This window comes from Pipistrellus kuhlii, unplaced genomic scaffold (genome assembly GCF_014108245.1).
Source record: "Pipistrellus kuhlii isolate mPipKuh1 unplaced genomic scaffold, mPipKuh1.p scaffold_m20_p_5, whole genome shotgun sequence".
Classification (NCBI taxonomy): Eukaryota; Metazoa; Chordata; class Mammalia; order Chiroptera; family Vespertilionidae; genus Pipistrellus; species Pipistrellus kuhlii.
The window spans coordinates 63,040,086-63,067,733 of record NW_023425551.1 but is presented as its reverse complement, the minus strand read 5'-3'; the positions used below and the strand labels follow the sequence as shown (position 1 = coordinate 63,067,733).

The following is a 27,648-nucleotide window of genomic DNA, read 5'->3' as shown; positions in this document are numbered from 1 at the left end:
TTGTCTCAAGCAAATTCTTGATGAAGAAACTTGAGGAATTTCTCTGTAACTAAATCATATCAGCAGGAGAGAATTTTAGCATTTTGTTTTTGTTAACTAATGTTTTTCCAAATTTTTCACTGTGGTAAAACACATGATATAATTTAGCCTCTTAACCATTTTTAAGCGTACAGTCAGAGGCATAAAATATGTTCACATTGTTATGCAATCATCACCACAATCCAACTCTACAACTCTTTTCATCTTGCAAAACTGAAACCCTATACCCATCAAAAAATATCTTCCCATTCCCTCTCCCCCTACCTTGGGGTTATCTTCAACCCAGCAAACTGGGAATTGAACCACAACCGGGCATGTGCCCTGACTGGGAGTTGAACCAGTGACCTTTTGGTGCGTGGGATGATGCTCAAATAACTGAGCCACACCAGCCAAAACCACTGAACAATATTTAATAGGTCCCTGTAAGTTAATAATGTTTTTTAGTTTTAGATAGTTGAAAAAAATAATATAAGAATAGCATATCATGATATGTAAAAATTATATAAAATTCAAGTTTCAGTGTCCATAAATATATTGGAACCACACCCACACTTATGTGTTCACACGGTGCCTGTGGCTGTTTTCATGCTGTGCCACAGATTTGAGTAGTTGTGACAGCAACCATATGGGTCATTCTCATCACTGTGCACTGCTGCTCAGTGTCCACAAATCACAGTGATGCAGTTATTATAACTCGATGGTGTTTTAGTGTCATGCATATTATAAATAATGTGGCATCTATTTTATTTTTTGTGATCAGTGCATGGCAATCATGTTAAAACAAGAAAAATAAAGAGAAAGCCAGACTTAGTGTTTTAACGCTGAGTGAAATATGGATTATTTTGTTATAAGATTAGGTGGCAAAGCATTGTGTGTATTATTCAATGACACTATAGCTCTGATAAAAGAACATGATAAATGGCAACATTACCAAAATAAGCAGTCATTGCAATATTTCCAGCTTACAGGACAGCAACTGTCAGAATAGTTAGAATTTTAAAATGAAATGTCACAGCAGAATTTCTTCTCAAAAAAAAAAAAGAAGAAAGAAAGAAAGAAAAGAAAAGAAAATGAGTTTGCAACCAAAATTATAATAGTTTCTGAATGGTTCATTTGTCAGCTGAGCAAGGAATACCACCTACCAATAATGAATTAATTAAATCATGTTTGATTGCAATAGCTGAAGACATGTGCCCAGAAAAAATAAACTTACTTAAGACTATTAGCCTTTCAACAAAAGCAGTTGCTCAAAGAATTGAGGACATGAGGAACAACATACTAATTCATTAAAAAATAAGGCAAAATGGCTGAGTTTTTCCATTTTTCCAGCACTGTTTGTTGCAAAGAGTCTTCTCATTTAATTGCCTTAGCAACCTTGTCAACAACCAATTGACTGCCCTAGCTGGTTTGTTTGGCTCAGAGGGTAGAGCATCGGCCTGTGGACTGAAGGGTTCTGGGTTCGATTCCAGTCAAGGGCACATGCTGGTTTATTGGCTTGATTCCCAGTAGGGGATGTGCAGGAGGCAGTAGACCGATGATTCTCTCTCATTGAAGTTTCTATCTCTCCTCCCCCTTTCCCTTCCTCTCTGAAATCAATAAAAAATGTATTTTAAAAAAACAATTGACCATAGATATAAGTGTTTATTTCTGAACTCTTCATTTTATTCTAATGATTTATGTGTCTATCCTTATGTCAGTACCAAACTATCTTAATTACTATATCTTTGTAATTGGGAAGTGCAATTTTTCCAAGTTTCTTCTTTTTCAAGATTATTTTGGCCATCATGACTCACATTTCAAAAAAAAAAAAAAGTTAAAGGTCACCTTGGCAATTTCTAAAAATATCATATATCATTGACTAAATAGTGTCAGGAGTGAACTTCGTTCTTGTGGACTTGACCACTGTCAATTCCATGCATTTTTTTTAATAAATAGAAATTGAATATTTTAATTTTCCTTGCTATATAACATTTTACTAGCTTAGCAGTAGAAATGTTTTACTGCAAATGTTTTAACTCAGGGTCAACACTGACATTTTTGTGAATGAGAATGCCCCTCAACCACCCTTATGGAACACTGAATGGCTTTGGAAATTTTGGATTTGCTGCAGACTTTATAATATTTCTTAATAAATTCATTAACAAATTACAAGACAAAACAAGTATTTAATGCAAAACTTACAAGGAGGAAAAGCCATTCTAATAACAACTAAATTGTGGCTTACAAGTAATGTTAACCTATTTTGTACACGCAGCCTGCTGCCAAAAGTTGAAACAAGAAATGAAATGTTTACCCTGACTCAGATTTGCATTGGATTTGCTTTTCAAGTTCAAATTACAGCTCCACCATTGTCTTTCAGATGTCAATACAAAGGCAGAGGAAATTTCTATATTTTTTAAATATAGGCATACCTTGTTTTGTTTTTGTTTTTTTGTTTCATTTTTTGCACTTTATAGATATTATGTTTTTTACAAACTGAGTGTTTGTGACAACCCTGCATCAAGCAAGTCTATCAGCATTTTTTTCAACATTTTTTTCACAAATATTCAACAGTTTTTTTCACAACAGATATTTTTCACAAATATCTCTGATATTTGTGAATCAGAAGTAACAGTCTAGCCTATATATTAGTCAAGTACTATTTATGTATTTGAAAACCTCACATAAGTTTTCAGCAAATCACAATATAAAATTCTGGCAAGACTGACTTAAATATTATTTTATGGTTAGGGTAGAGAATAATGGATTTCTCTTAAAATAGGTAAAAGAACCATGTTTTCTAAAATTATTACTTAGTGTAATTCATTTGTTCATTTCCTGTCTCTGTGTCATTTTTTAAATAATTATATTCCAAAATTTTCATTATTATCATTATATCTGTTATGGCGATTTATGATCAATGATCTTTGATGCTACCATCATAATTGTTTGGGGCACCACAAATGTACCTGTATGAGACTGCAGATTTAATTAATAAATGTTGTGTGTTCTTACTGCTCTACCAACCAGCAAATCCCCATCTCTTTCCCTCTAATTGGGCCTGTTCTCTGGGACACAATAGTATTGAAATTAGACCAGTTAATAACCCTACAATGGCCGCTCAGTGTTCAAGTGAGAGGAAGAAGTGTACATCTCTCACTTTAAATCAAAAGCTAGAAATGCTTAAACTTAGTGAGGAAGGCATGTCAAAAACCAAGATAGGCCAAAAAGCTAAGCCTCTTACACCAAACACTTAGCCAAGATGTAAATGCAAAGGAGAGGTTTTTGAAGAAAATTAAAAGTGCTACTCCAGTGAACACAGAAATCATAAACAACCTTATTGCTGATATGGAGAAAGACTCAGTAACTGAGTAGAAGATCAAATCAGCCAATTAAACAAGATGTGCTTTTTTAAAAATTCCATTCCTGTTAGTAGACCTGTGTTACAAAAAACAAAAACAAAAAAAAAACAAAAAAAAAAACAAAAAAAAAACTTGTACTTAATTATTAGTAATATATATTCAGTTTTATAAATAAAAACTTGGGGAGACTTGTTCTTTTTAGCTCTGTACCTACGTAATATCCTTGATTTTACCTCTTGGCCTGCAAAGCCTAAAATATTTATTACCTGACCCTTTACAGAAAATGTTGATTGACCTCGCTCTGGGTAAATAGACTAATGACTTTTATGAAAAGTGTAGTTTTCATCTATGGAATGCTCTTCATTGTATATCCCAGATTTAGGATTGCTTTTGGAAAACATACCTAGATTTTATAGATTGATAAATTCCTAGAACGATCATCTAAGCTAGACTCTGTGAAATACAACAGAAGTGTGTCACAACTCAACACTCCCCGCTGTGCACGGTGACCTGCAAACCGCATTTAGAAGCCTCAGCTATTATTCTAGACTACAAAGTACCTATATGGTGTTAGAAGGAAGGTCCTATAAGCCAGTAGGATGTTCTAGACCTCTCCTTACTCTGCCTGGGCCTCTTGGTTGCTGTATCTTTGAGATTATTAATAAAGCTTAATTTTAAGTAAGGTCTCTGATATCTGTGAATCAGATGTAACAGTCTAGTCTATATGTTAGTCAAGTACTATTTATGTACAATATTTGAAAACCTCATGTAAGTTTTCAACAAATCACAATATAAAATTCTGGCAAGACAGTCTTAAATATTATTTTATGGTTGGGGTGAGAATAATAAATTTCTCTTAAAATAGGTAAAAGAGCCATATTTTCTAATATAATTACTTAGTGTAATTCAGTAAAGAGTATATATTACCTTCTACTCCAATGTCCACATATTTCTTGAGGTCCCTTTAAGCTCAGTCCTTTCTGGTGATAAAGCTTTATTGTTTATAATAAAATATCTTTTCATGAAAACAAACCAATATATGCAAGTGATAAGGATGTTAAGATCAAATATGCATCATCTATGTATCATCTGCAGTGAAAGTTAAATTAAATCATCTCAACCCTATTTGACCTAAGAACTACATTGAAAAATGATTATCCCTTAAAATTTTTCTAAAATGTATTGTTGCCTTTAAGATATTTTTACCCCATTTTTAAAAATTGATTTCAGCGAAGAAGGAAGAGGGAGAAAGAGATAGAAACATCAATGATGAGAGAGAATCATCGACCTGCTGCCTCCTGTACACCCCCTACTGGGGCTTGAGATCCCAACCCAGGCATGTGCTCTTGACCGGAATCAAACCTGGGACCCTTCAGTCCGCAAGCCGATGCTTTATCCACTGAGCCAAACAGGCTAGGGCAGTGGTCGGCAAACTCATTAGTCAACATAGCCAAATATCAACAGTATGACAACTGAAATTTCTTTTGAGAGACAAATTTTTTAAACTTAAACTTCTTCTAACGCCACTTCTTCAAAATAGACTCGGCCAGGCTGTGGTATTTTGTGGAAGCCAAGGAGCCTCCCGTAACTAATTGATACAATGCAGACGACCTTGCAAACGGATGTGGCTCGCGAGCTGTGGTTTGCCAACCACTGAGCTAGGGCATACCGCATTCTTTATGGTATAATTCTTATACCATGTATACCAAGAAAAACTTTAGCATTTTTAAGGGGGAAAAAACCCTCAGGAATTCATATTGATCTACCTTGGAATATTTTGGTCCTGATGAGATCTCTACTATTGTCTTTTTCCTAAAGATGTATAACTTCAGTCCTCTGAAATAGTGTTTGCATAAATTTATAACATTTCTACTTTGTCTTATAGATTCCTCATAACTGATTGACAAGAAAAAGGACTTATAAATATGGGGGGAAATTAACTATTTTATTTTATAGGTGACAACTCAGTGCATATCACATTATAGGAACATTGTATCATGATGATGGTGATGATGAAATTGAAAGACTTTTGAGTCAAATAAAAATGTGTACTAAATTGGTCAGTGAGAAAAAGAATGATGGGAAACATTTAGTAAAAGTAATTTGAGCGGCCGTAGCCATTATGAAACATACAGTTGTAAATATATTATGTATCCTTTTGTTTTTGTTTTTAAGGAAAAACATTAACTTTGGGGCTACATCTGAAATAGCATCATCTACATGGACATTCCCTCCTACAATTTCAGAAAACCTCCCGTAACTAATTGATACAATGCAGACTACCTTGCAAACGGATGAAGTTACCAATACCCAAGCTCTTAGAAAAGGAAAGAGGAAAAGGACAGAGACAATGGACTCAGAGAATGCCAACAGTGACATGGATAAAGGACAGGTTAGTTTTCTGTTTCTTTCATATAATATTATTATTTAGCTCCATCACAATTCCCTAATGCCTCTCATAATGTATTAGTACTTTCCCCTGTTCTATTAATTTAGTCTTCCTTTTAATTTTTTACTCAACCAGGGAATAAAATTGCATGTTCTCTTTTTAATGTTGAAAAAATTGAATTTGAAACATACTCAGAATACATTTTACCTGCTTCCATTTAAGAATGGCCAATTATGCCATTGTTCAAATTCTCCATGGTGTTCTAAGAAATTAAAGATCAGCAAACTGTCAGAAAATATATTTTTCTTTCAAAAAAACGTTGGAGACATTGGAATACCTCTTCTGTAACATGTTCTGTTTTCTTTTTCTAATTACATTTTCTAGCCCATCTTTATCACTAGTTCAGTCAGGGTGCCTTTCCTATTTTTATTTATTCATTGATTCCTTTTTGAGCTAAATTCCTCACTCCCTTCTCTTCAATCTATTAATGTGCTTATTCGGTGTCTTTTTATTTGTTTAACTTTGTAATACAAGTATTTGTGTATGTCTCCATAACACATAGTATTTTCTGTGTGTGTGTGTGTGTGTGTGTGTGTGTGTGTGTGTGTGTATTTAAATATATGCTGTACATTCTCATGGTTTAAAATATTTTCAGTCTTTTTGGGGATAATGTCTAGAGACATTCAGAATGATCCAGCATTTGACATACTGTTTTAGGCTATCTCCTATAATACAACCTATAACAAAACTAGGCCGTCCTGAACCTCTTGTAATGGAAATTTATCTTTATACCATGAAAGTTGGGAAGCACCAAAATCCACAAATGGAGGAGTTTAGGTCATAAGACCAAAAGTTCTCCTGAAGTTGTCTAAAATGCAAAAGTATGTCAGTAATACCCATGGTGGTTCCATGTGTGTGAAATGTATCTGTGACATGACAAAGCATACTTTTTTTATTGAGGACCAGAAAATCACTATAAAAGTATTGGAGGCATAAGCACAGAATCAGAAAGCTAAATTTTAAAATGAAGTTTTTTTAAATAATAAAAAATAAAAAGGATATATATATCATACATATATGCAATATATGTATGTATATACATACACACACACACACACACACACACACACACACACAAGATATAAATATAAGCCAGGAAGGGATGACTCAATAGCAGGGGTCAAGGTTCAATTCCCAGTCAGGGCACATGCTCAGATTGTGGGCACAATCCCCAGAGGGAGGCATGCAGGAGGCAGGTGATCGTTGACTCACTATCATCATTGATGCTTCAATCTCTCTCTCACCTTCCTCTCTGAAATCATTAATACACACACACGCGCGCACACACACACACACACACACACACACACACACACACACATATATATTTCAGAGGTAAACACTAAAAAGTCTCTCTGCCTTCCCTGTCTCCCATCCATGCTATTCCCACCTCCTACTCCCCTACTACAGATAACAGCATTTATTGCCTTCTTTTTATCCCTTTTGTGTTTCTTTATTCAAATAAAGCAAATGTTAATATAGATATTCTTAACCCTTCTTTTGCACAAAAAGTAACTTACCAGAGATGCTGCTTTGTTCTTTGTTGTTTCACTTATTTTGACGATCTTTCCACTAATATATAAAGATCTTATTCGTTTTTACAGCTCCATGTTATTCCACTGCATGCATGTACCATTCTTTATCTAACCAGTAGTCCCCTATGATGGATTTGGCTTGCTACCAATCTTTTTTTTTTTTTTTTACAAATTATGCTTCACTGTACAACCTTATAGATATATCATTTAGTAGTAATACATTGGTATCATAATATATACCTTGATTTGTTTCTGATTTTTCAATCATCACTGTTTTTAACATCTATTATGCATCAGATCCACTGTGTCTAACTACTACATAACACCATATTAACTTATCCTTTCCTCCTTAATGAACACTTAGCCTTTTGCTTCTACAAACACTGACAAAATAAATATCCTCATGTATGTTCTTTTAAGAAACAGTGTGAGAATTTCTCTGAACTAAATACTTAGGATAGTGATTAATGAACTATAAGTTATAGGTTTGTGTCTAGTTCATTTGACAAGGCACCGTAACATTGCTTTCCAATATGTTCACTTCAGTCTGCAGTACATGAGGGGTTCCTATACTTGTTCTTTTTTACTAACACTTTGCATTGATATCCAACTTTCATGTTTTGGACAAGTTGATGGGAGAAAATACCTCGTCTCAATTCTCTGGTGCAGGTTTGGGGGTCCCCTGGTTTCTTGAGGGGTAAGATAGTCACATGCTCTCGCAGGTTAGTATTGTGATTTCTTTAGCAATTTGTTTTTCTCAAAAACTTAATAGCTTTTTAAGCTTCTTATTTTACTCAGGATCCATTACAAGTAACTACAGACAGAGAGTTTATTTGGTCAAAAACAAGCCTGAAAACTCTCCTCTTATTATGGTATCTGTGCTCAGCCTCTTTTTTCTTCAACTTTTGGCAGTTACCTGAAGACTTCATGAACCAAAAAGCTTGAATCTGATCCTTCCCATTGGGATGGATCTCAGCGCCTCGCTAAGAACTTAAGAAGTTCTTGAAAAGGCCTTGAGGTCACAGCCTTACCCTCCAGCTACTTAGATGTAGAAGTAATTGGCTTTTTCAAATCTTGCAATCTTTTTTTATTCTCTCCTAATGATATGTGTAATGATTTTTAAAAGAGGAAAGAAGAGAAGGAGAGAGAGGGAGAAGGAAGAGAGATCAACAAATTAATGTGAGAAAGAAACATCAATTGAGGGGCACTGACAAGGAATTGAACCTACAAACTAGGTATGAGCCCTGACCGGGAATCAAATTGCAACCTTTCGATATACAGAATAACGCTCCAACCAACTGAGCCACCAGCCAGGGCTCAAACCTTATAAATTTAATATGACTGGACTGTCAGTCGGTTGAGATTGCAGGCTGCATTCTAAATGCAGATGAAAGAAAAACCTTTCATCTCTGCACACTGGTCAGCACCAGTAAGAAGCCACTGATACACACCATCATTCATTTTCCAGACTTAGTAAGCACATGGTCTCCCAGATCACAGTTTTACCAAATATGTCAACAAGGTCGGACAAAAGTCAATAGCCTTCTGCTATGTTATACCTGTGCTCTTTTTGCTCACAGCTTGATGTCACCAGGTTTGGGGTATCCTGCTTCTAGGTATCAAAATCTGGATTAGACTGTCAAACTACAGCAAGAAGGTAGGGGCGAGTTGCGGGGATAAAAGATCAACCTAAGGACTTACGTGCAGGCATATAAGTACAACCAACAGATGCAAGATACTGGGGGAGGGAGGACAAGGGCAAGTGCCAGTGGGTAGGGGAGGCTGGGGGGAAGTCAGTGGGGGGAGAGGGGGGGAAAGAGACACATGTACTACTATTTGTAATACTTTAAACTAGGGGTGTCGAACTCAATCAGAGAAGGGGCCAAAATCTAAAATCCAGCCTAAATCGCGGGCCGAATGGTTTACTGAACAGTCATAAACTGTCATTGTGATGGAAACGCAGCGGAGTGCAGTGATGACAGCGCGGTGCGGGCCACATTGCAAGGCCTGGCGGGACGGATTTGGCCCGCGGGCCTTGTGTTTGACACATGTGCTTTAAACAATAAAATTAAATTAAATTAAAAATAAAATAAAATACATGTTTAAAAAAAAAAAAAGTCTGGATCAGCTGGTGTGGCTCAGTGGTTGAGTGTCAAGCCAGGAACCACAAGGATACCAATTTGATTCCCAGTTGGGCACATGCCTGGGTTTCAGGCTATGTGGGGTGTGCAGGAGGTGGCCAATTAATGTTTCTCTCTCATCGATGTTTCTATCTCTCTATTCCTCTCCCATCCTCTCTCTCTAAAAAATTAATTAAATTAAATTAAATTAAATTATTAAAATATATGTATATATATAATCATACATGTTGCAAAGGCTATAACAAAGACTCAAACAGTGGCTTATACAAGATAGAAGATTTTTTTCCCTTTCACATAACAGCAAGAGCAGTCCAGGTTGGTATGCCAGCTCCGCAATGTTGAGGATCCCTCTAGTCTTGTGGTTCTGCCTTTCTCACCACACAGCCTCTCTCTCTGGGACTAAGGTAACAACCACAGCCCTCACCATCATGGCTTTCTCTCTACCAGCACAGGAGAACACAGACAGGAGAAGACATGCTCATTACTTTTAAGGTCATAATGCAACAATGGTACACATTACTTCTACTCAGATTTTATTGCAATACTCAGACATACAGCTGTACTGAGCTGCATGGGAGTCTGGGACATATGATCGTTAGCTGACAGATACTTGCCCACCTAAAAACTTATTATTGTAGAAGAATGGGAGAGCGATAACTGGAGGTAGCTCGCAGCCACTGCCTCTGTGCATTTTTCTACTGGGTTTTTATTTTTTGTTGTTGTTGGATTTTTTTTTTAGTCTCTTCAAGTGGTTTTCAATTCTGATCTTAATTGATTTGCATAAATATCTATTATAGAAATTGGTCTCTAGTGGTTTTAGATATCACAAATATGTAGGAGCTTGCCAAAAGTGGTTCAAATGATTTATTTTAATGTTTTTTAATTACAACAGGTCCTCAAATAATGTCATTTTGTTCAGCATTGTTTCATTATAACAGTGATGAGATGCCATAGGAACTTAACTCTTGTATCTATCAATTAACCTATGGTAAAATTGGTTTCATTATATGTCATTTCACTTCAAGTTGCAGAACTCAGTGACAATGATAAGTGAGGACTTACTGTACTCTCCACAAAACTATGGTCTCAAAAGAGATCCTTAAGTAAAAAAAAAAAAAAAAAAAAAAAAAAAAAAAAAAAATCCTTCATTTCTATTTAATCAAATCCACTGGCATTTATATATTTGAGTCAGTACATTAGCTACTTGCCCATATATAATAATAGCAATTTTCATTTCCATATTTACATATTACACATATGTATAATATACACTGAGTGGCCAGATTATTATGACCTCTGAATGCACGGGGCTCTAATATATATATTAGAGAATTCATGCATGGGTGGGGTCCAGCCAGCCTGGCCAGGGGGAGGGGACATGAATGGTTGGCTGGCCTGCCTGCTGGTCAAACTCCTTGTCCAGGGGACAGTGTATCCTATATAATAAAAGGTTGATATGCAAATTGTCCCCTCGACCAGTTTGACCAGCAGGCAGGCTGGCCAACCACCCATGTCCCCTCCCCCTGGCCAGGCTGGCTGGACCCCACCCATGCATGAATTCTCTAATATATATATTAGAGCCCCGTGCACAAAATTTGTATCCCTCAGCCTGGCCTGCACCCTCTCACAATCTGGGACACCTTAGGGGATGTCTAACTGCCAGTTTAGGCCAGATCCCACAATCCAGGACCACTGGCTCCAAACCGCTCATCTGACTGTCTGTCTGATCATCCCTAAACACTTGCTTGCCTGCCTGATCTCCTCTAACTGCTCATCTGCCTGCCTAATCACCCCTAACTGCCTCTGCCTCGGCCCCTGCCACCATGACTTCGTCCAGAAGGACAACCAGAAAGTTGTTTAGCTGTCCGGTCTAATTAGCATATTACACTTTTATTATTATAGATACACTGAGTGGCCAGATTATTATGCATTCAGAGATCATCCCTACCCCTGTCATCTGGCTTCCTTCTCTCCAACGGGCAGGGCCAGGAGGAACAAAGATAACCGAACCTGATTCTCTGCCACTTTGGTTCTTGATTCCCAAGGCTCCTCTTCCTCGTTGCACCAGGCTCTCCTCTTCCCAGGCAGGAGGAACTTTACGTCATGCTTTCATCTCTACTACTATAAGGCATCTTTAAAAAACAACAACAACAAAAACTTTACACTTGAATCTTCTAGATTTGGAACTTTAGCAATTCCACTCTGTGCTCCACTTTTCCAAGTTTGGATATATATATATATATATATATATAGATGACAGCTTGGTAATTTGAGAAAATTCTTTTCTGTCGCAACGCGGCCTGGGTTTTACAACTCAAGTGCATGTATGTTCAGAGTGTTATCTTGCTACTGACCTTAAGGACTATTTTAAAACTAAAAGGTAAACACGAACGCTTTTTTCCTAGGTCAGTGGTCGGCAAACCGTGGCTCACGAGCCACATGCGGCTCTTTGGCCCCTTGAGTGTGGCTCTTCCACAAAATACCACGGCCTGGGCGAGTCTATTTTGAAGAAGTGGCGTTAGAAGAAGTTTAAGTTTAAAAAATTTGGCTCTCAGAAGAAATTTCATTCGTTGTACTGTTGATATTCGGCTCTGTCGACTAATGAGTTTGCCGACCACTGGCCTAGGGAAATCTTATCCCTCCTTTCTGTGATGCAGTAAAGCCCAGCATTGTCCTATGACAACAGCGAGGCCGTGAATAAGAAGGAGGGGAGGAATGGAGGACGGGAATGAGTTACACAGGTGTGAAAGGTAGTCTTGTGGACTCTGCTCTGTTACACTATTTTTCTACTTTGTATTTCTCCCTGACGGTAGGTAGAACGTCAGAATCCTGATTCCTGATTTTCAAGAGGCACGTGCATGGGACTTTGATATTCTTCTGAGTGCCCCTGGACAGTGGAAGACAAAGCTGAGGCGAGATCATTAGTGAGAGCCCAGCTCCTCTCTTGGACTGGAAGTGCCTGAGAGAACAGGCACCCGTAGGTCCCTTCAGCATACAGAACCTGCGATAAACCATTAATTAAGGTCACTTTGAAGCTTCTTTTCTTGTCCTGCCTTGTGTTTCAGAGAGACCCATTCTCGGGAAATGCCTTTCTGCCCGGCGAGAGCTCCAGTGAGGATGACGAGCCTTTAGAAGAATTGTCGAAGGAGGAATTGTGCATGAAAATAAAAAGCCTGAAACAGAAACTGACAAACACCCGGAAAGAGAACAGCCGACTTCGACAGTCTTTGGTCATGCTTCAAGGTAAACGCTGAGGAAACTGACATCTTTAGAGGAAAGGGAAGGTACATTATGAGTGGAAAGTGTTGCACATCAGCTGTCAAGAATAAAAAAGAACATCAAGACCTTAGAGAAAAATAACAAAAGCCACATTTTAAGAAAATCTATGATTGCATAATTTGATATGGGAGCACCCTTATTGAAGCTGCTAGTTTATTATTTAGAAAGTTTTAAATTATTCCTACAAAATGCTTAATATTGTGTTCATTTAACAATGTTCAATGGACATTTATTGAGTACTTAATATATATGACACTCACTGGTAGGCCGGGAGAGAAAAGATTAGTAAAACAAAACAAATATGTTAAGGTGTTCATGATATACTTGTCTCAGTCACCTTTGCTAAGGAAAACACTAGAAAATGGGGTCTGTTCTAACCCACTATAGTACAACTAGAATTAAAGAGTTCATGTATTAAATGTTAGTCTTGGTGTTGGGAGGAGTGGTTTGAGAAAATAATCACATTCATGGAAGACTTATAAAGGAGAAAGATCAGCATAAGCTCATTAAAAACCAGTTGGCATAATGCCTTTCGGTAGTATCTTCTGTTGTGTTTATGTGTTTATTTTTCAAAGTGTGCCTTCCCTTTGTAGTTAAGCACCACACACTACTTTATACAGCTGAGTATATGGCAGTTACTTCCTATATTGGGCAGCATTCTGTTGTAAACAGTAAACACACAGAACATTTTGAAATAAAGCCCTCTGGCTGCCGTGTGCAGAATGAGTACAAGTGACAGAAGAAAGAAAATGAGGATGAACTTGAAAGGTACTGCAGCCATCCAGACTAACATGATGGCAGCCTAGCCTAGGGTGACAGTTCTACAATATTTTTGAAGTCAAAAATAGTGAGACAGATGGAATATGTTGGTGAGCGAGGTTGACAGAATAATGGCTTATTTGCTTTCCTCGGAGTATTTATTAAACTGAAGGCTTTATAGTTTTAAGTAGAAACAGCCACATGTGAATGGAAATATAATGTTTATAATAAGCCATTATCTCTTTATTTTTTTCAACTTGAAATGTTGTATTTTTATAACAGATGGTTTTCTCTGGTGAGGTTTTTTGATTTAAAACAAACATCAAACAAAAACAAAAACAGGTAACTCTTATGTTTATATAATCTGTTCCAGAACTTAGAGTAATATGAAAAGCTTTATAAAATTAAAAAGCCTGAAACAAAAACTGACTAACACCTGGAAAGCTAGTATGAATTGCTGGCTATAAGTATTGATTTTGGAGTTAAAGACCTGGTTTTAAATATCAACTCTGCTTATTAGCTATAAAACTTTGACCATGTCACTTTACATACCCTCAGTGCCAGTTTCAATTTTCTCAATCGGGGTAATTTATCATTTTCCTGTTGTTATGAGGATTAAATGAGATAATGGGAAGAAATCACCAGTGGTACATAATAGGTGCTCAATAATGGTAGTTTTTATTATTGTCTTGCTTTTATTGACACAAGGACTTGACCTAAAAGCACCACCCAAAAAATTATAGTCCAATTTTTGTTTTAAATATAGGTGAGAAAATTTAAATTAAAGAGTAGCAAATCAGTTTCAACAGTCTGTGAACAGAATCACTGGCTATGACAAGTTTCTTCTCTCTCTCACACTCCCCAGTTGCCATTTCATTTTCTCCTCACCTGCCAACTCCCCACATCTCCTCCCTTATTCTCAGTCTCACTTGATGACTTCATTTCCTACTTCATTGAGAAATTGCAGGATATGAAGACTGTCATCTCTCTACACCTGGACTTGTATGCTCCACTTTTTCTCCTGTCACTCATGAATGACTTATTCTGTTGTCCAGCTACAGGCAGTATCTCCATCTGTGCATCAAATCCCATCCTCTTTCACCTAATCAAGGATATTGCCACAGAAATTCTCCCTCTCCTATGTGATCAAGTTTTTCTCTAATGAATCATTCTGATTGGTATTAGACACATTTTTATTTCTCCCAATAAAAGTAAAATAGAAAATATTTGGTGAAATCAAGAATTAGTTCAGGAAATAGAATTTCCAAAGACAAGAGAGAAAAGAAAAGAGGGAGAAGTTATTTTTTAAATCAATATTATAAATTTCTAGAACTGAAGGACATACATTTCTCAATCAAAAGATAGCACAAAAAGAAAAAAGGCTTGTCCAAGGCATATCATTGTAAAATGACAGAACACCAGAAATAAAGACAAGATTATAAAGTTTTCAGAAAGAACAAGCATGTAACATACTACCAATTGGGAACAAGAAAGGCATTGGACTCACCAGCAACACTGGAAGCCCTAAGATAATTAAGCAACGCTTTCAAAATTCTAGAGAAAACTTATTTAAATCTATACTTTTATACCCAGTGACATTATCAACCAAGTGTGAAAATGAAATAATATTTTAAACTTATAACCTGTCAATAATGTACTTCCCATGCTTTCTTTTAGAAAAGCTAATGGAGGATATGGTCCTACAAAATGGGTGTGAAATAAGCCAATCTGAGAACGACAAATATCACATGATCTCACTTATTTTTGGAATCTAATGAGCAAAATGAATTGATAAAAAAATAAGACCTGAAGCATGGAGGCATGGAAGAGACTAGGGTAGAGGGGAAGAGAAGAGATAAACTGAAAAACACATATACTTATATGCATAGCCCATGAACATGGACAATAGGGTAATGGAGACCTGAGGGGGTGGGGAGAGGCTGGGGAAAAGAGGGTGGGGAGGATGTGTGGAATGGGAGATATCTGTAATATGATCAACAATAAAAGATATATTTAAAAAGAAAAAAAATGGGATGGGAGTGAATAGAGAGAGACATGGCGACCAGAAAACAGGTAGGTGTTCTAATTCAGGAGAATGACCAGACAAGCTACAGAATGAAGGGAAGTTTGGGGTGACAAGTAGCCAGCAGGAGCCAGTCCAGATTGTGGGGAGGTTTGGAAGGTTCCTGGAGAGAGATCTCCAAGAAAAAATTGAAATTGATAGGTGACATAATGTATCAAAACATACTGAAAGGAGATTTTACACCTCTGGTAGGGGGGTTAGAAATACATGAGAGAGGCAGTTAAAAAAAAAAAAAAAGCAAATTAAAAAAAATGAGATTATCGTTAACTCTGGGGAGGGGGTGGGAATCATGTTTTAAAGGAAAGGAATTGTGAATAGTATTTGTCACTAAAATAATGTAAGCACAATAATTATTAAACTAGCAATTGTGCAACCACTACACTGGGATGATGGAAAAGGTGAAGATTGTACATATGTTTTCATGTGAGTACTGTGTGTGTGTGTGTGTGTGTGTGTGTGTGTGCGCGCGCGCGCTAATTACATAGCTGAATGTCAATAAATAATTATATTAATCTGAAAAAAATCAATAAATACCTGTATATGTATATTGTTAGGACTAAGAAGATAGCTATCAGAAAAAAAAATAACAGTTAAATAGGGGAGCTAGTGGCCTCTAGGAATGGTAATCAGGGTATTTACAATAGGGCAGAGGACTACTTTTCATTATAAGCCTTATTTTATTTAGAAAATAATAAATGCCTAGTACATAATAGGTGCCCCAAATCCAGTAGCTATCATTTTTTAAAAAAATCAGTAATTTCCTTCTTGCTGCTTCTATGCCCATCCTTGGTTTGTTGTCTTAAGTATATTTTTGCTATGGTTAATAAATTATTGCTTTATTTCCTAAATAATAATAATAATAATAATAATAGACCTCAAAAATCATATTTTCAAGAAGGTATAATAATTTAGGAAACATATTCAACTTCCAGACTTAATTGGAAAAAAACGGAAACATGCTACAATGTTGTGTATATAGTATGGTCCTAATTGTGTAAAAGAAAATAAATGAACACCTGTCATAATGGCCAACATCAACAAATCAACAAACGACAAGTGTTGAAGAGGTTGTGGAGAAAAAGGAACCCTAATGCACTGCTGGTGGGAATGCAGACTGGTGCAACCACTGTGGAGAACAGTGTGGAATTTCCTCAAAAAACTGAAAATGGAACTCCCATTTGACCCAGTAATCCCACTCCTAGGAATATATCCCAAGAAACTAGAAACACCAATCAGAAAGAATATATGCACCCCTATGTTCATAGCAGCACAATCTACAATAGCTAGAATTTGGAAACAGCCTAGGTGCCCGTCAGCAGATGAATGGATCAAAAAACTATGGTACATCTACACAATGGAATACTATGCTGCCATAAAAAAAGAAGGAATTCTCATCATTTGCAGCAACCTGGATGGAATTGGAGAACATCATGCTGAGTGAAATAAGCCAATCAATGAAAGAGAAACACCACATGACCTCACTCATTTGTGGATGATAAAGAACATTATAAACTGATGAACCAAAAGATAGATATAGAGACAGTATATCAACAAGTAGACTGTCAAATTACAGTGGGGAGGGGAGGAAGATCTGGGAGAGATAATAGATCAACCGAAGGACTTTTATACATGAATATAAGTACAACCAATGGACACAAAACTCTGGGAAGAGAGGGGATGTTTGAGAGGGAGGGAGGGGGGCAAAAAAAATCAATAAAATATATTAAAATAAATAAATAAATAAATAAATAAATAAATAAACTCTGGGAGGGAGGGGATGTGTAGGAGGGGGGGCAAAAAAATCAATAAAATATATTTAAAAAATAAAAAAAAATTAAAAAAAAAGAGAAACACCACATGACCTCACTCATTTATGGATAATAATGAACATTATAAACTGATGAACCAAAAGATAGATATAGAGACCGTAAAACAACAAGCAGACTGTCAAATTACAGTGGGGAGGGCAGGGAGATCTGGGGGAGATAAGAGATCAACCAAAGGACTTGTATACATGCATATAAGTACAACCAATGGACACAAAACTCTGGGAAGGGAGGGTATGTATGGGGGGGATGGTAAGATATGTAGACAGATAATAATTTAATAAAAAAAGGAAAACAAAAATAAATGAATATATAGAGAGATACACAGAAATGACAAAGATATATTTCAATGAGCAGGTACAAATTTCATTATTAGAAAACACAATAAATATTTTTGAAACCTCGCTTTATGGCAAATTCCTTTTTTCTCTTTACATTCTATCTTTGGCCTTCTTGCAGTTCCTCAAGTCAATGTGTGGTTCCTGTGCCTCTGATGACCTTCTCATTCCCTCTAACTATTTAATTCCTGCTCAGCCTTCAGCTCTCAGATCAATCATGACCTCCCCATCAAAGCTTTCCTTTCCCAGGTTGGGTCAACCACATTAAGCTTCCCCTTCGTGGCACTCAGTCTAAAAATAAAAGGCCATTCTTTTTAGATCCAAAAAAGTAGCTTATTCAGGAAGAATCCAGGCAGAATCCCAAATAGTATTTGAATTAGGAGTTGAAGGCAAGTGGTATTTATGGGAAAGAGAAGAAGAAGAATTATATCAGTAGGAGGAAGGAGTTTCCATAGATAGAGATAAGCTACCATAGTGATGCTAATTTGAAGGATGTTTTTCATTTTTCACTCTAGTACTCATAATATCTGCTCTCTTAAATTTTCAAACAGTTGTTTGAGATATTACTGCTTTGGATCCAGTCCAAAGGGTATTGTGACCAGTTTTAACATTCCAAAAGTTTGGGGAGTGAGATGTGCAAAGACAATTCCTAAGTTGGAGTATTCCAACTCCATCTTAAAGTGGCTCAATTTATATTACTTTTTTACACACTTAACGACTGTCTTTTTTTTTTTTCTTTCATTTCTTGGCATGTACCTTGACTTAGCCAAACTGCAAGTTCAAGGGCATGGTCCTCTAGACTGCCAAGTCTGCCTAAGACTTTTGATACCAACTGCAAACTCGGGGGTTTTCCAAAAACACCCTCAGATTCAATAGTTTGCTAGAGAAACTCACAACTCACTGACCCCTGTTACATTAATGGCTTCATTTATTACAATGAAAAAATACAAATTAGAACCAGACAAAGTTAGAAAAGACACACAGGGCAGAGTCCGGGCAGTTTCCAGATGTGAAGCTTCTGTTGTCCTCAGGATGCATTGCCTTCCTAGCATTGATGTGTTATAATTTGCATGAAGCATTGTCCATCTATCTAGAAAGCTCACCTGAGCTTTAGTGTCCAAAGTTTTTATTAAGGGTTTGTTACATAGGCATGACTGAGTGGTTGATTGATCACCTATGTGATTGAACGTTCTGGCTTTCTGGCTATGGCCAGCTTCTACCCTAAGACTATTGAATATGGTCATTCCTACCCTGAGAAACCCCGTAATCATAAACTATAAAGTGTGGTCTGAGGGGCTCACCATGAATAACAAAGACATTTCTATGGAGAAATTTTGAAGCATTTAGAGGTTACCTCCCAGGAACCGATGGGGAAAGATGGGAATGGGGAAGGGAGGAGCTGCAGAATAGACCTTCTGTTGAGCAGGCCAAATTCTTACTACACAGAAGAGTTACGTAAATAATGTCCTCCACCCTCTCTCAGTTGCAAAAAACTAGAATCACATCTGGTTGTGCTTTCAGTTTCATCCCTAGCACCTAACTTAGTGGTTGGGAAATGTTGAGTGTTTGCTTCATCAGTTGACTCTTGAACAATGCAGGCAAAGATGCTGACCCCATTCATGCAGTTGAAAATCCATGTATAACTTTGACTCTCCAAAAACTTAACTCCTCCCCTTTTTAAAAAAATAAATAAATTTATTGGGGTGACATTGGTTAATATAATCATATAGGTTTCAGGTGTGAGTTTCTATGTTACAAGATCTGTATATTACACTGTGTGCCCACCACCCAAAGTCAAATCTTCTCCTGCCAACATGTATTAGGACCCCTTCACTTCCCACCCCCTTCTCTCCGGCAACCACCACACTGCTATTTGTGATCACCAGTTTAAATTTTATATCCCACATATGAGTGAAATCAATGGGTGTTAGCTTTTTCTGACTGACTTATTTTTCTTAGCTTAATATTCTCAAGGTCCATCCATGTTGTTGCAAAAACTTAACTTCTAATAGCCTACTGTTGACTAGAAGCCTTACTGATAACATAAACAGTTGATTAACACATATTTTGTGTATGTGCTATATGCATTCATGAATACCTAATTTTCTCTTCATTTTTTTAGGCTATGGAGTTCATCTGTGAGTTTTTTTCAAGTTGTCACAAATCTCTAAAAATTTTCATATATATATATGGTTGATGAGAGAGAGAGAGAGAGAGAGAGAGAGAGAGAGAGAGAGAGAAAGAGAGAGAGAGAAGGAGGAATAGAGGAATACTTAGTCTTGTGTTTCATGACCAGAGACTGAGGTCACAACTTTGGCATATCTGGATCACACTTTAACCAACTAAGCTGCCTGGCCAGGACTTCCAATATATTTACTGGGGGGGAAGGGGGAGATTGCATATAAATGGAGCTGTGCAGTTCAAACTCATATTTAAGGATGAACTCTAGTTTATAGCATGAAATTGGCAGAGTCTGAATTTGAATCTTGGTTCTTCTCACTACTTGGGTTGACCCTGGATGGGTTATATAACTTCTCATTGCCTACTTGTCCTCATCTGTAAATTAGGGATAATGATGATACCTGTTTCATGGAGTTGCAATAAAGATTAAATGAATGAACATGAGCAAATTTCCCAGCATAAGGCCTGTCACAGAGTAAAAGCTAGATCAGTGTTTAATATTATTAAATGCTCAATAAGTAATTTATGATTGAAAAGTGTCTGGCAAAGGAGAGGTGATTAGTAAGTATTAATTGAAAGTATATAAAATAATATTTTCTTCTTTAGTAAATTTTTCTATTAGTATAGTACCAGATGTATTAATTTGGACATGTCATCAATATGCCTGATTTTCAGCTCTCAAATCTTATGTTGTTCTAAAGATTATAGCTCAGTAATATGTTTAAGAAATGTACCAAAAAAAATTTTTCCCTCTTTTGGTTCTTAACAATAAAGTGAGGAGTGGAATTAGATAGGGCTCAAGGTGGCTTCCAACTCCAACAAAATGTTATTTGTCCTTAGGAAACAAACTAAATATAACAACAGAGAAGACCATTTAACATGGAGACATGAAACGTTTGAATGTGTAAGTTTCTACTGAAAAAAGAACAAAGGACATTCAGTTAATTACCAGAATTCATCTTTGATGATTTGAATTGTGACAATGAATTTTTATTAGTTTGATGGAATTTGACTCCATGGCAAACCACACACAGAGGTCATGGAAAATTTATTTTAATCTGCTAGAAATGGTTTATCTTGTCACTTAAGCTGGTTTAATGTGAATATCTGGAAGGCGATTGGTAATAAAATCAGTCATGTCTCCAAACACATTAAATACTTTCAAATAATGCTATTAGTAATTAGAAAAAAGAATCAATGTGTAAAAACATTCATTTTAGTTCCAATGTGATGTATAAACATTTAAATACTGTCACCAAATATTTATAAATTAATTTTTTATTACTGAGCAATTATTAAATTATTTAATAATAAATATGTCCCAACCACTTTTTTTTTTCTTTTCTAACATATTTTTATTGATTTTTTACAGAGAGGAAGGGAGAGAGATAGAGAGACAGAAATGTCGATGAGAGAGAAACATCGACCAGCTGCCTCTTGCACACTCCCTACCAGGGATGTGCCCGCAACCAATGTACATGCCCTTGACTGGAATCGAACCCAGGTCCTTTCAGTCAGCAGACTGATGCTCTACCACTGAGCCAAACCAGTTTCAGCCAAACCACTTTTCTTACCATGTTTGTTTTCCAAAGGTAGCAAATGTTAATAAGTTGTTCTACATACAATAAGAAATGTATATATGTCCTGTTTCTAAAAAACAACTTGTAAAGTGTTAACTTTTTCTTGCCATTTTAGTGTTACCACAAGCAGTGACCCAGTTTGAAGAGTTGGTTGGTATGGCGGAGGCCGTGCTTAAGGGCCGAGGAACCATGTTTACATCTTCATCCACCCTCTGGAGAGCAACGAACAACTCCTCACCAGATTCATTTGCCTCCATGTGCAGTAATTCTAGTTCAAATTCTAATTCCAGTTCACCAGTTTCCTTGAGAGCTGAAGAAGAGCATCACACTGATGAGAAGCAGGTCAGTTGGAATACCCACCCTATCTTTCTCTGGGACACAATTAAATACAAAAATTAAAATAAGAGCGCCTCTAGGAATATATTCTAAGGATCCAAAAAAAACAATCAGAAAGAATATATGCACCCCCATGTTCACAGCAGTGCTGTTTACAATAGTTAAGATCTGGAAACAGCCCAAGTGCCCACCCATAAATGAGTGGGGGGAAAAAGCTCTGGTACATCTACACAATGGAACACCATGCAGCTGTCTAAAAGAAAGATTTCGTACTCGTTGAGACAGCATGAAGGGATCTGGAGAGTATTATGATAAGCAAAATAAGCCATTCAAAGAAAGACAAGTATCACATGGCCTCACTCATATGTAAAATATAATGAATAAAATAAATTGATGAACAAAATAGATCCAGAGACATAAAAGCAAGGATCAAACTGATGAATCCCAAAGGGAAGAGTCAAAGGGAATGAAGAGATTAACCAAAGAATGTATTGCATATGTGCATAATCCATAGACTCACAATAGTGCAGTGAAGGCCTTGTGGGGAGGAAGAACAAGAGGGGGTCAATAGGGAAAAAGGGGACATCTGTAATACTTTCAACAATAAAGATCTTAAAAAAAAAAAAAGAACACAAAGTGACCATTGTTTTATATATAAGATACTTTTAAGTAACTTTAGATCACAACCATAACATTCCTATTACAGAAAACAGTAAATCGAATACTTATGAAACAAATATCTAGTTTATTTCTAAAACTAAAGTCAAATTGTAGGCAGTGATGATGTTTTAAAACTAGATAATTCTTAATCCAATAACAGAAGGATAACTGTGCATTAAGGGCTATGAAATTGTATCATTGGGAAGAGGTAAATTTCATCCTCTGCATGCTGTCTGGACACAGTTTTTTTTTGCTACTTCCTCAATTTCTCTTAATAAAAATACAGAAGCTAAAAAAGACAGGAGTTTTGTTTGAATCAGGTATTATTGTTGGAAAAACAATATTCAATTCTAAAAATCTGCCATTCAGAATATTTGAATCTTAGTGTATTTGTTTCCTTTCGCTGTATAACAGGTTACCACAGGATTAGTAATTTAAGAACACAAATTAACTATCTGAGAGTTCTGCAGGTCAGAAGTGCGGTAACATCACGCTATGGGCGGGGTACTCCTTTCCGGAGGCTCTATGGAAGGACCCGTTTGGGTTGTAGAATTCAGCTTCTGTGGTTGTAGAACTGAGTTCCAATTTTCTTACTGACCATAAACTGAAGGCCATTCCTGCTGCTAGTGGCAACCACTTTTCTTGTTTTGTAGCCGCTTCCACCATCTCCAAAGCCTGCATGGCAAGCTAAGTCCCTCTCACTCTTCAATTCTCCTCCATCATGTCCTGTTTCCTGGCCCTTTCTTCTGCCCCCCTCTTCTGCATTGGAGGGCTCCTGTAGTTAGGTCAGGGCCCACCTGGATAACCCAGGCTAGTCTTCCCATCTCAAGATACTTAATTTTAATCACACCTACAAAGTTGTTTTCCCATTCACAGTTTCCAGGCCATTATTCTGCCGCCCACACTTAGTTAAGCATTGAAAAGGGGACTAATTCTTAAAGCACCAAATCCAGATTCCATAACAAGAATATGTATATACTCTGTATATACTCACAAATTTTGGGAATTTTCTCAAAGGCAGCATTTAACTCTAACCCCTGAAATGTAAAGTATATACTAAAAGTATAATGCATCTCCTTAAAGAACATTGATTTTGTTTTCTGATATGCCTTAATTAATAATATGCTCCTCCAGATTTTACTTCCTTTTTCCTCTTACAATTTCATTCTTTTTTTTTTTCCTTTCAGTTCAAGATTGAAAAATGGCAGATTGCTCGTTGTAACAAGAGCAAACCTCAGAAATTTATTAATGACTTAATGCAAGTACTGTACACAAATGAATACATGGCCACACACAGCCTGACCGGTGCAAAATCCTCTACTTCAAGAGAGAAAACTGTAAAGCCAGCTATGAATCAGAACGAAGTTCAAGAAATCATAGGTGATAAAATGATTGCATTATACTGTCATGATTTTAAAATTATTTTAGCTTTCTGGGTTGTTATTCTTTTATGATATTTTTCTTTAAATTTACTTTTCTGTGAAAGAAAAATCTGAGGACAGTCTAAACCCTAGTAAATATGGGACATTTTATAGAAAAACTTTACTTTAAAAGTAGATATTAAACTAAACACTAAAATTGAATGTCACTGAAAAGTTTGGAATTAGACAATTTATAAATTTATAGCTTTAGAAAAGTAAATTTTCAAAATCCTTTCAATCAAAATTTCATTGACAGTTTATATCTTATTTTCTCTTTATCTTAGTTCTAGCCTTATCTTTTATCCTAGCAAGGCAGAGGCTAATTTGACATTACTTATGGTTTTCAAGTGAATGATTCTCCTTAAATATAATAATCTAGATTGTCAAATAACTTTTGAAATATCTAACAAATTTAGGGAATCGCTTAACCCCAGCTCTCTCTCTATATATATTTTTTAAATATATTTTATTGATTTTGTACAGAGAGGAAGGAAGAGAGAGCTAGAAACATCGATGAGAGAGAGTCATCCATCAGCTGCCTCTTGCACACCCCCTACTAGGGATATTCCTGCAACCAAGGTTTATGCCTTTGACCGGAATCGAACCCGGGACCCTTCAGTCCCCAAGCCGACACTCTACCCATTGAGCCATTGGCGCAGCTCTCTATATTTTAATAGTATGTAATTTCTTATTTGGAAAAGGGTCAGACTCGACTGTTCGAACTGATGTTGGGATGGATACAATTAAATCCCTAGCATTTTGGAGCAGGGAGAGATTTCAGAGCAAGCAGTAAGGTTAAAGTTGAGTGGCACCATAGAAAGACAAAGAACTTTCGTTATCTCTTGCTTTCTTTGCAAAGCCTACTTATCTATTCATCTATTTAAAGATCTCATGGGTGACTGGGCTACTTTTGCAAAATGAAGACAAAATTGTAATGTGCTTCATGTTTTATCTCAGTTCATATCCTAAGACGCAAAGGCCTCCTAAAGTGTTTTTGTTGTTGCTGTTGTTTTTTTACAGGAGTCACAAAACAGTTATTCCCCAACACTGATGATGTCTCAATCAGAAGAATGATAGGGCAAAAACTGAACAACTGTACTAAGAAGCCAAATTTAAGCAAAAATATGAACTCTCAAGATATTAAGTAGGTCCTTGTGGTAAGTATTTTCAACCTTCACCATCCTTCTCATGTGGCAAGAAGATGCAATACTTTTATCCCTGAAAAAGCACTTTCTGAACCCTCTACTCAAGAATACCAGTGGCCAGTGAAATGCTGGTGTGCCTGGGGCTGAAGGTGGGGACAGGGAAGGGAATTTAAATCTGGGAAATGATGGCTTCAGTGACACAGATTTTCCCTTTCTAAAAACCCCCAGATATTTTGATACCTTTTCAGATGCCCAAGTGCACCCAGAAATCTCCAAGAAGAGCATACAGTGTGTAGTGTTTCCCAAATGTGTTTTACTGAGGAACTTTTTTTTCCCTTCACAGACACATGTTAAGTTGTGGGTAAGGGTAGGAAGGAGCCCCAGGAGGAGCACATGACAATTTAGGAAGTGTTTCTCTAGAACACATGAGATACATATCTTTTGGGGAAATCTGTGGTAGGTCAATGGCACTGAACTCACAGCTCTAACCCAGTGATTGTACAAACTCCTGGCTGGAAGTATTCAGGGGTTTCCTTCACCACCGCCCATTCTGCTTCTCATTGTCTTTAAATCAGTTGTGATAGCCAGCTTGTTGGATGAGGATTTGTATCAAGATGTTTGTATTATGCTAAGGAAAAGAATTGTTTCTTTACAGCGAGTTTTACAGAGACTCACTTTAGAGACAGGCCCAGCCCTAGGCAAATCCTGGAATGGAATTTTGTATTTGCTTTTGCAGCCCCAAGTCCTGGCTGTTTCACTGGTGCTCACCCTTCCTCTCCATTATTTTGATGGAAAATATGTGAAAATATGCATTATTGTGTTATTTGGGTTTTTTAAAAATATATTTTAATTGATTTCAGAGAGGAAGGGAGAGATATATATATAGAAACATCAATGATGAGAAAGGATCATTGATCTGCTGCCTCCTGCACGCCTCCTACTGGGCATGTGCCCTTGACCGGAATCAAACCTGGGCCTTTCATTCCGTAGGCTGATGCTCTCTCCACTGAGCCAAACCAGCGGGGGCAATGTTGTTAATGTTCTAATTGCTAAATAGAGCCATAGGGTAAACACAGGAGGGCGGGTTTTTTGTCCATGTAACTTCTGCTTTGCCTGTTCTCAGTCTAACTCTATCACTTCTGAGACTATTATTTGTCTTTTTCTTCTGACTGTATTTTATTATATATTTTTAATATATTTTATTGATTTTCTTACAGAGAGGAAGGGAGAGAGATAGAGAGCTAGAAACATCGATGAGAGAGAAACATCGACCAGCTGCCTCTTGCACACTCCCTACTGCAACCAATGTACATGCCCTTGACTGGAATCAAACCTGGGACCTTTCTGTCCGCAGACCGACTCTCTACCGCTGAGCCAAACCGGTTTTGGCTCTTCTGACTGTATTTTAAATGAGATGTGGAACTGTGTGGATTGCAGTAATTTAACCGACCGACTCTCCACCCATTGCTGACCACCACCCTATCCTCCTTGAGGGTCCTTTACTATTTTGCTATCCAAGTAAGGCTACTGATAAGGGCCAACAATAGTCTCTCTTCCTTAAAGACAAACAAACAAAATTATTTATAACAACTGCAGGATTCTTTCCCTTGGCTCATATATACAGGTAGACTGACTTGAAGATTTATAAAACATAAGGACATTTTATCCCTAGTGATTAAAAATTTAAGTAGGCTGTGAACTTCATATTTTCTCAGTTAGTAGATAGTATTTCAATGAGCCCTCAGAACTTCTCGTTTTAACGCGGGCTACCTTATTAATGTGTATAATGGCCAGGTTCTCTCTCTAAATGCCATGTTACCACACACACGAGTCATAGAGCTTTTTTTGTAGCATATCATCACATTTCAGGGCTCTCCAAAGCATTTTAATATTCTAACTTCTGCCTTTTTAATATCTCAGACTGCCAAGGATAAGTACAAAACTCATCTTTTACAAGATCAGTCAGCAGAGTGTTGAAGAAATTTAGTCAAAAGGTTTTTATATCAGTTTTTGCTTGTGCTTGCCAGGAGTAGTGTTATCAAATCACCCGGCTATGGCCTCAATTAACATTTTAAAAAGGAACAAATCTCTTGCTACGAACTCAATATATTCTTGTGCCTTCTGAGCCTTAGTCTTGCTTGATTGTCAAGTTGCTTGGAATGGAAATAGATATATTTTGAATCAGAAATAGATATTAACAAGGTGTCAGAAATAACTATGTTCTGAATGGGAAAAGTTTTTTTTTAATTGGCAGGTATCTTTTATTTGAAATATAGTCAAATCAAAATTATTTCAAAAAGGGCTGAGAAATTGTGTGGGGAAGGGCAGTATTTAGCCATACTTGATGCATTAGTCAGGTTTAGCACCATCTAGTGGTCATTTAACTAACAGGAACCCCAAGGCTGACTACACTTAGGTAAACCACTGTCCCTTAAAAAGTATTCTTTGGAAAAATAATTTCCTTGCATTACTATTAACAGGGAGTATTCTTCAAAGTCACATAGACTTATATGAACTCCTGTTTGTTCAAGAAGC

The 27,648-nt window shown here is 36.8% G+C and overlaps 1 protein-coding gene across 4 annotated transcripts in view; it reads left to right on the top strand.

The window, feature by feature from the left end:
• The window catches only part of BEND6 (BEN domain containing 6), a 54,341-nt gene that overhangs the window by 19,445 nt on the left and 7,248 nt on the right, over positions 1-27,648 (top strand). For 3 of the 4 annotated variants that reach the window (XM_036415488.2, XM_036415487.2, XM_036415486.2), the window contains 5 exons: positions 5,556-5,772; positions 12,571-12,748; positions 21,667-21,893; positions 23,735-23,927; positions 24,989-25,125. In XM_036415488.2, coding sequence (XP_036271381.1) covers positions 5,653-5,772; positions 12,571-12,748; positions 21,667-21,893; positions 23,735-23,927; positions 24,989-25,116 — 846 coding nt within the window. In that variant the 5' untranslated portion in view covers positions 5,556-5,652 and the 3' untranslated portion in view covers positions 25,117-25,125. Of the gene's footprint in view, positions 1-5,555; positions 5,773-12,570; positions 12,749-20,811; positions 20,876-21,666; positions 21,894-23,734; positions 23,928-24,988; positions 25,126-27,648 lie in introns of those variants that run through there. The other variant, XM_045573118.1, reaches the window with a different exon arrangement.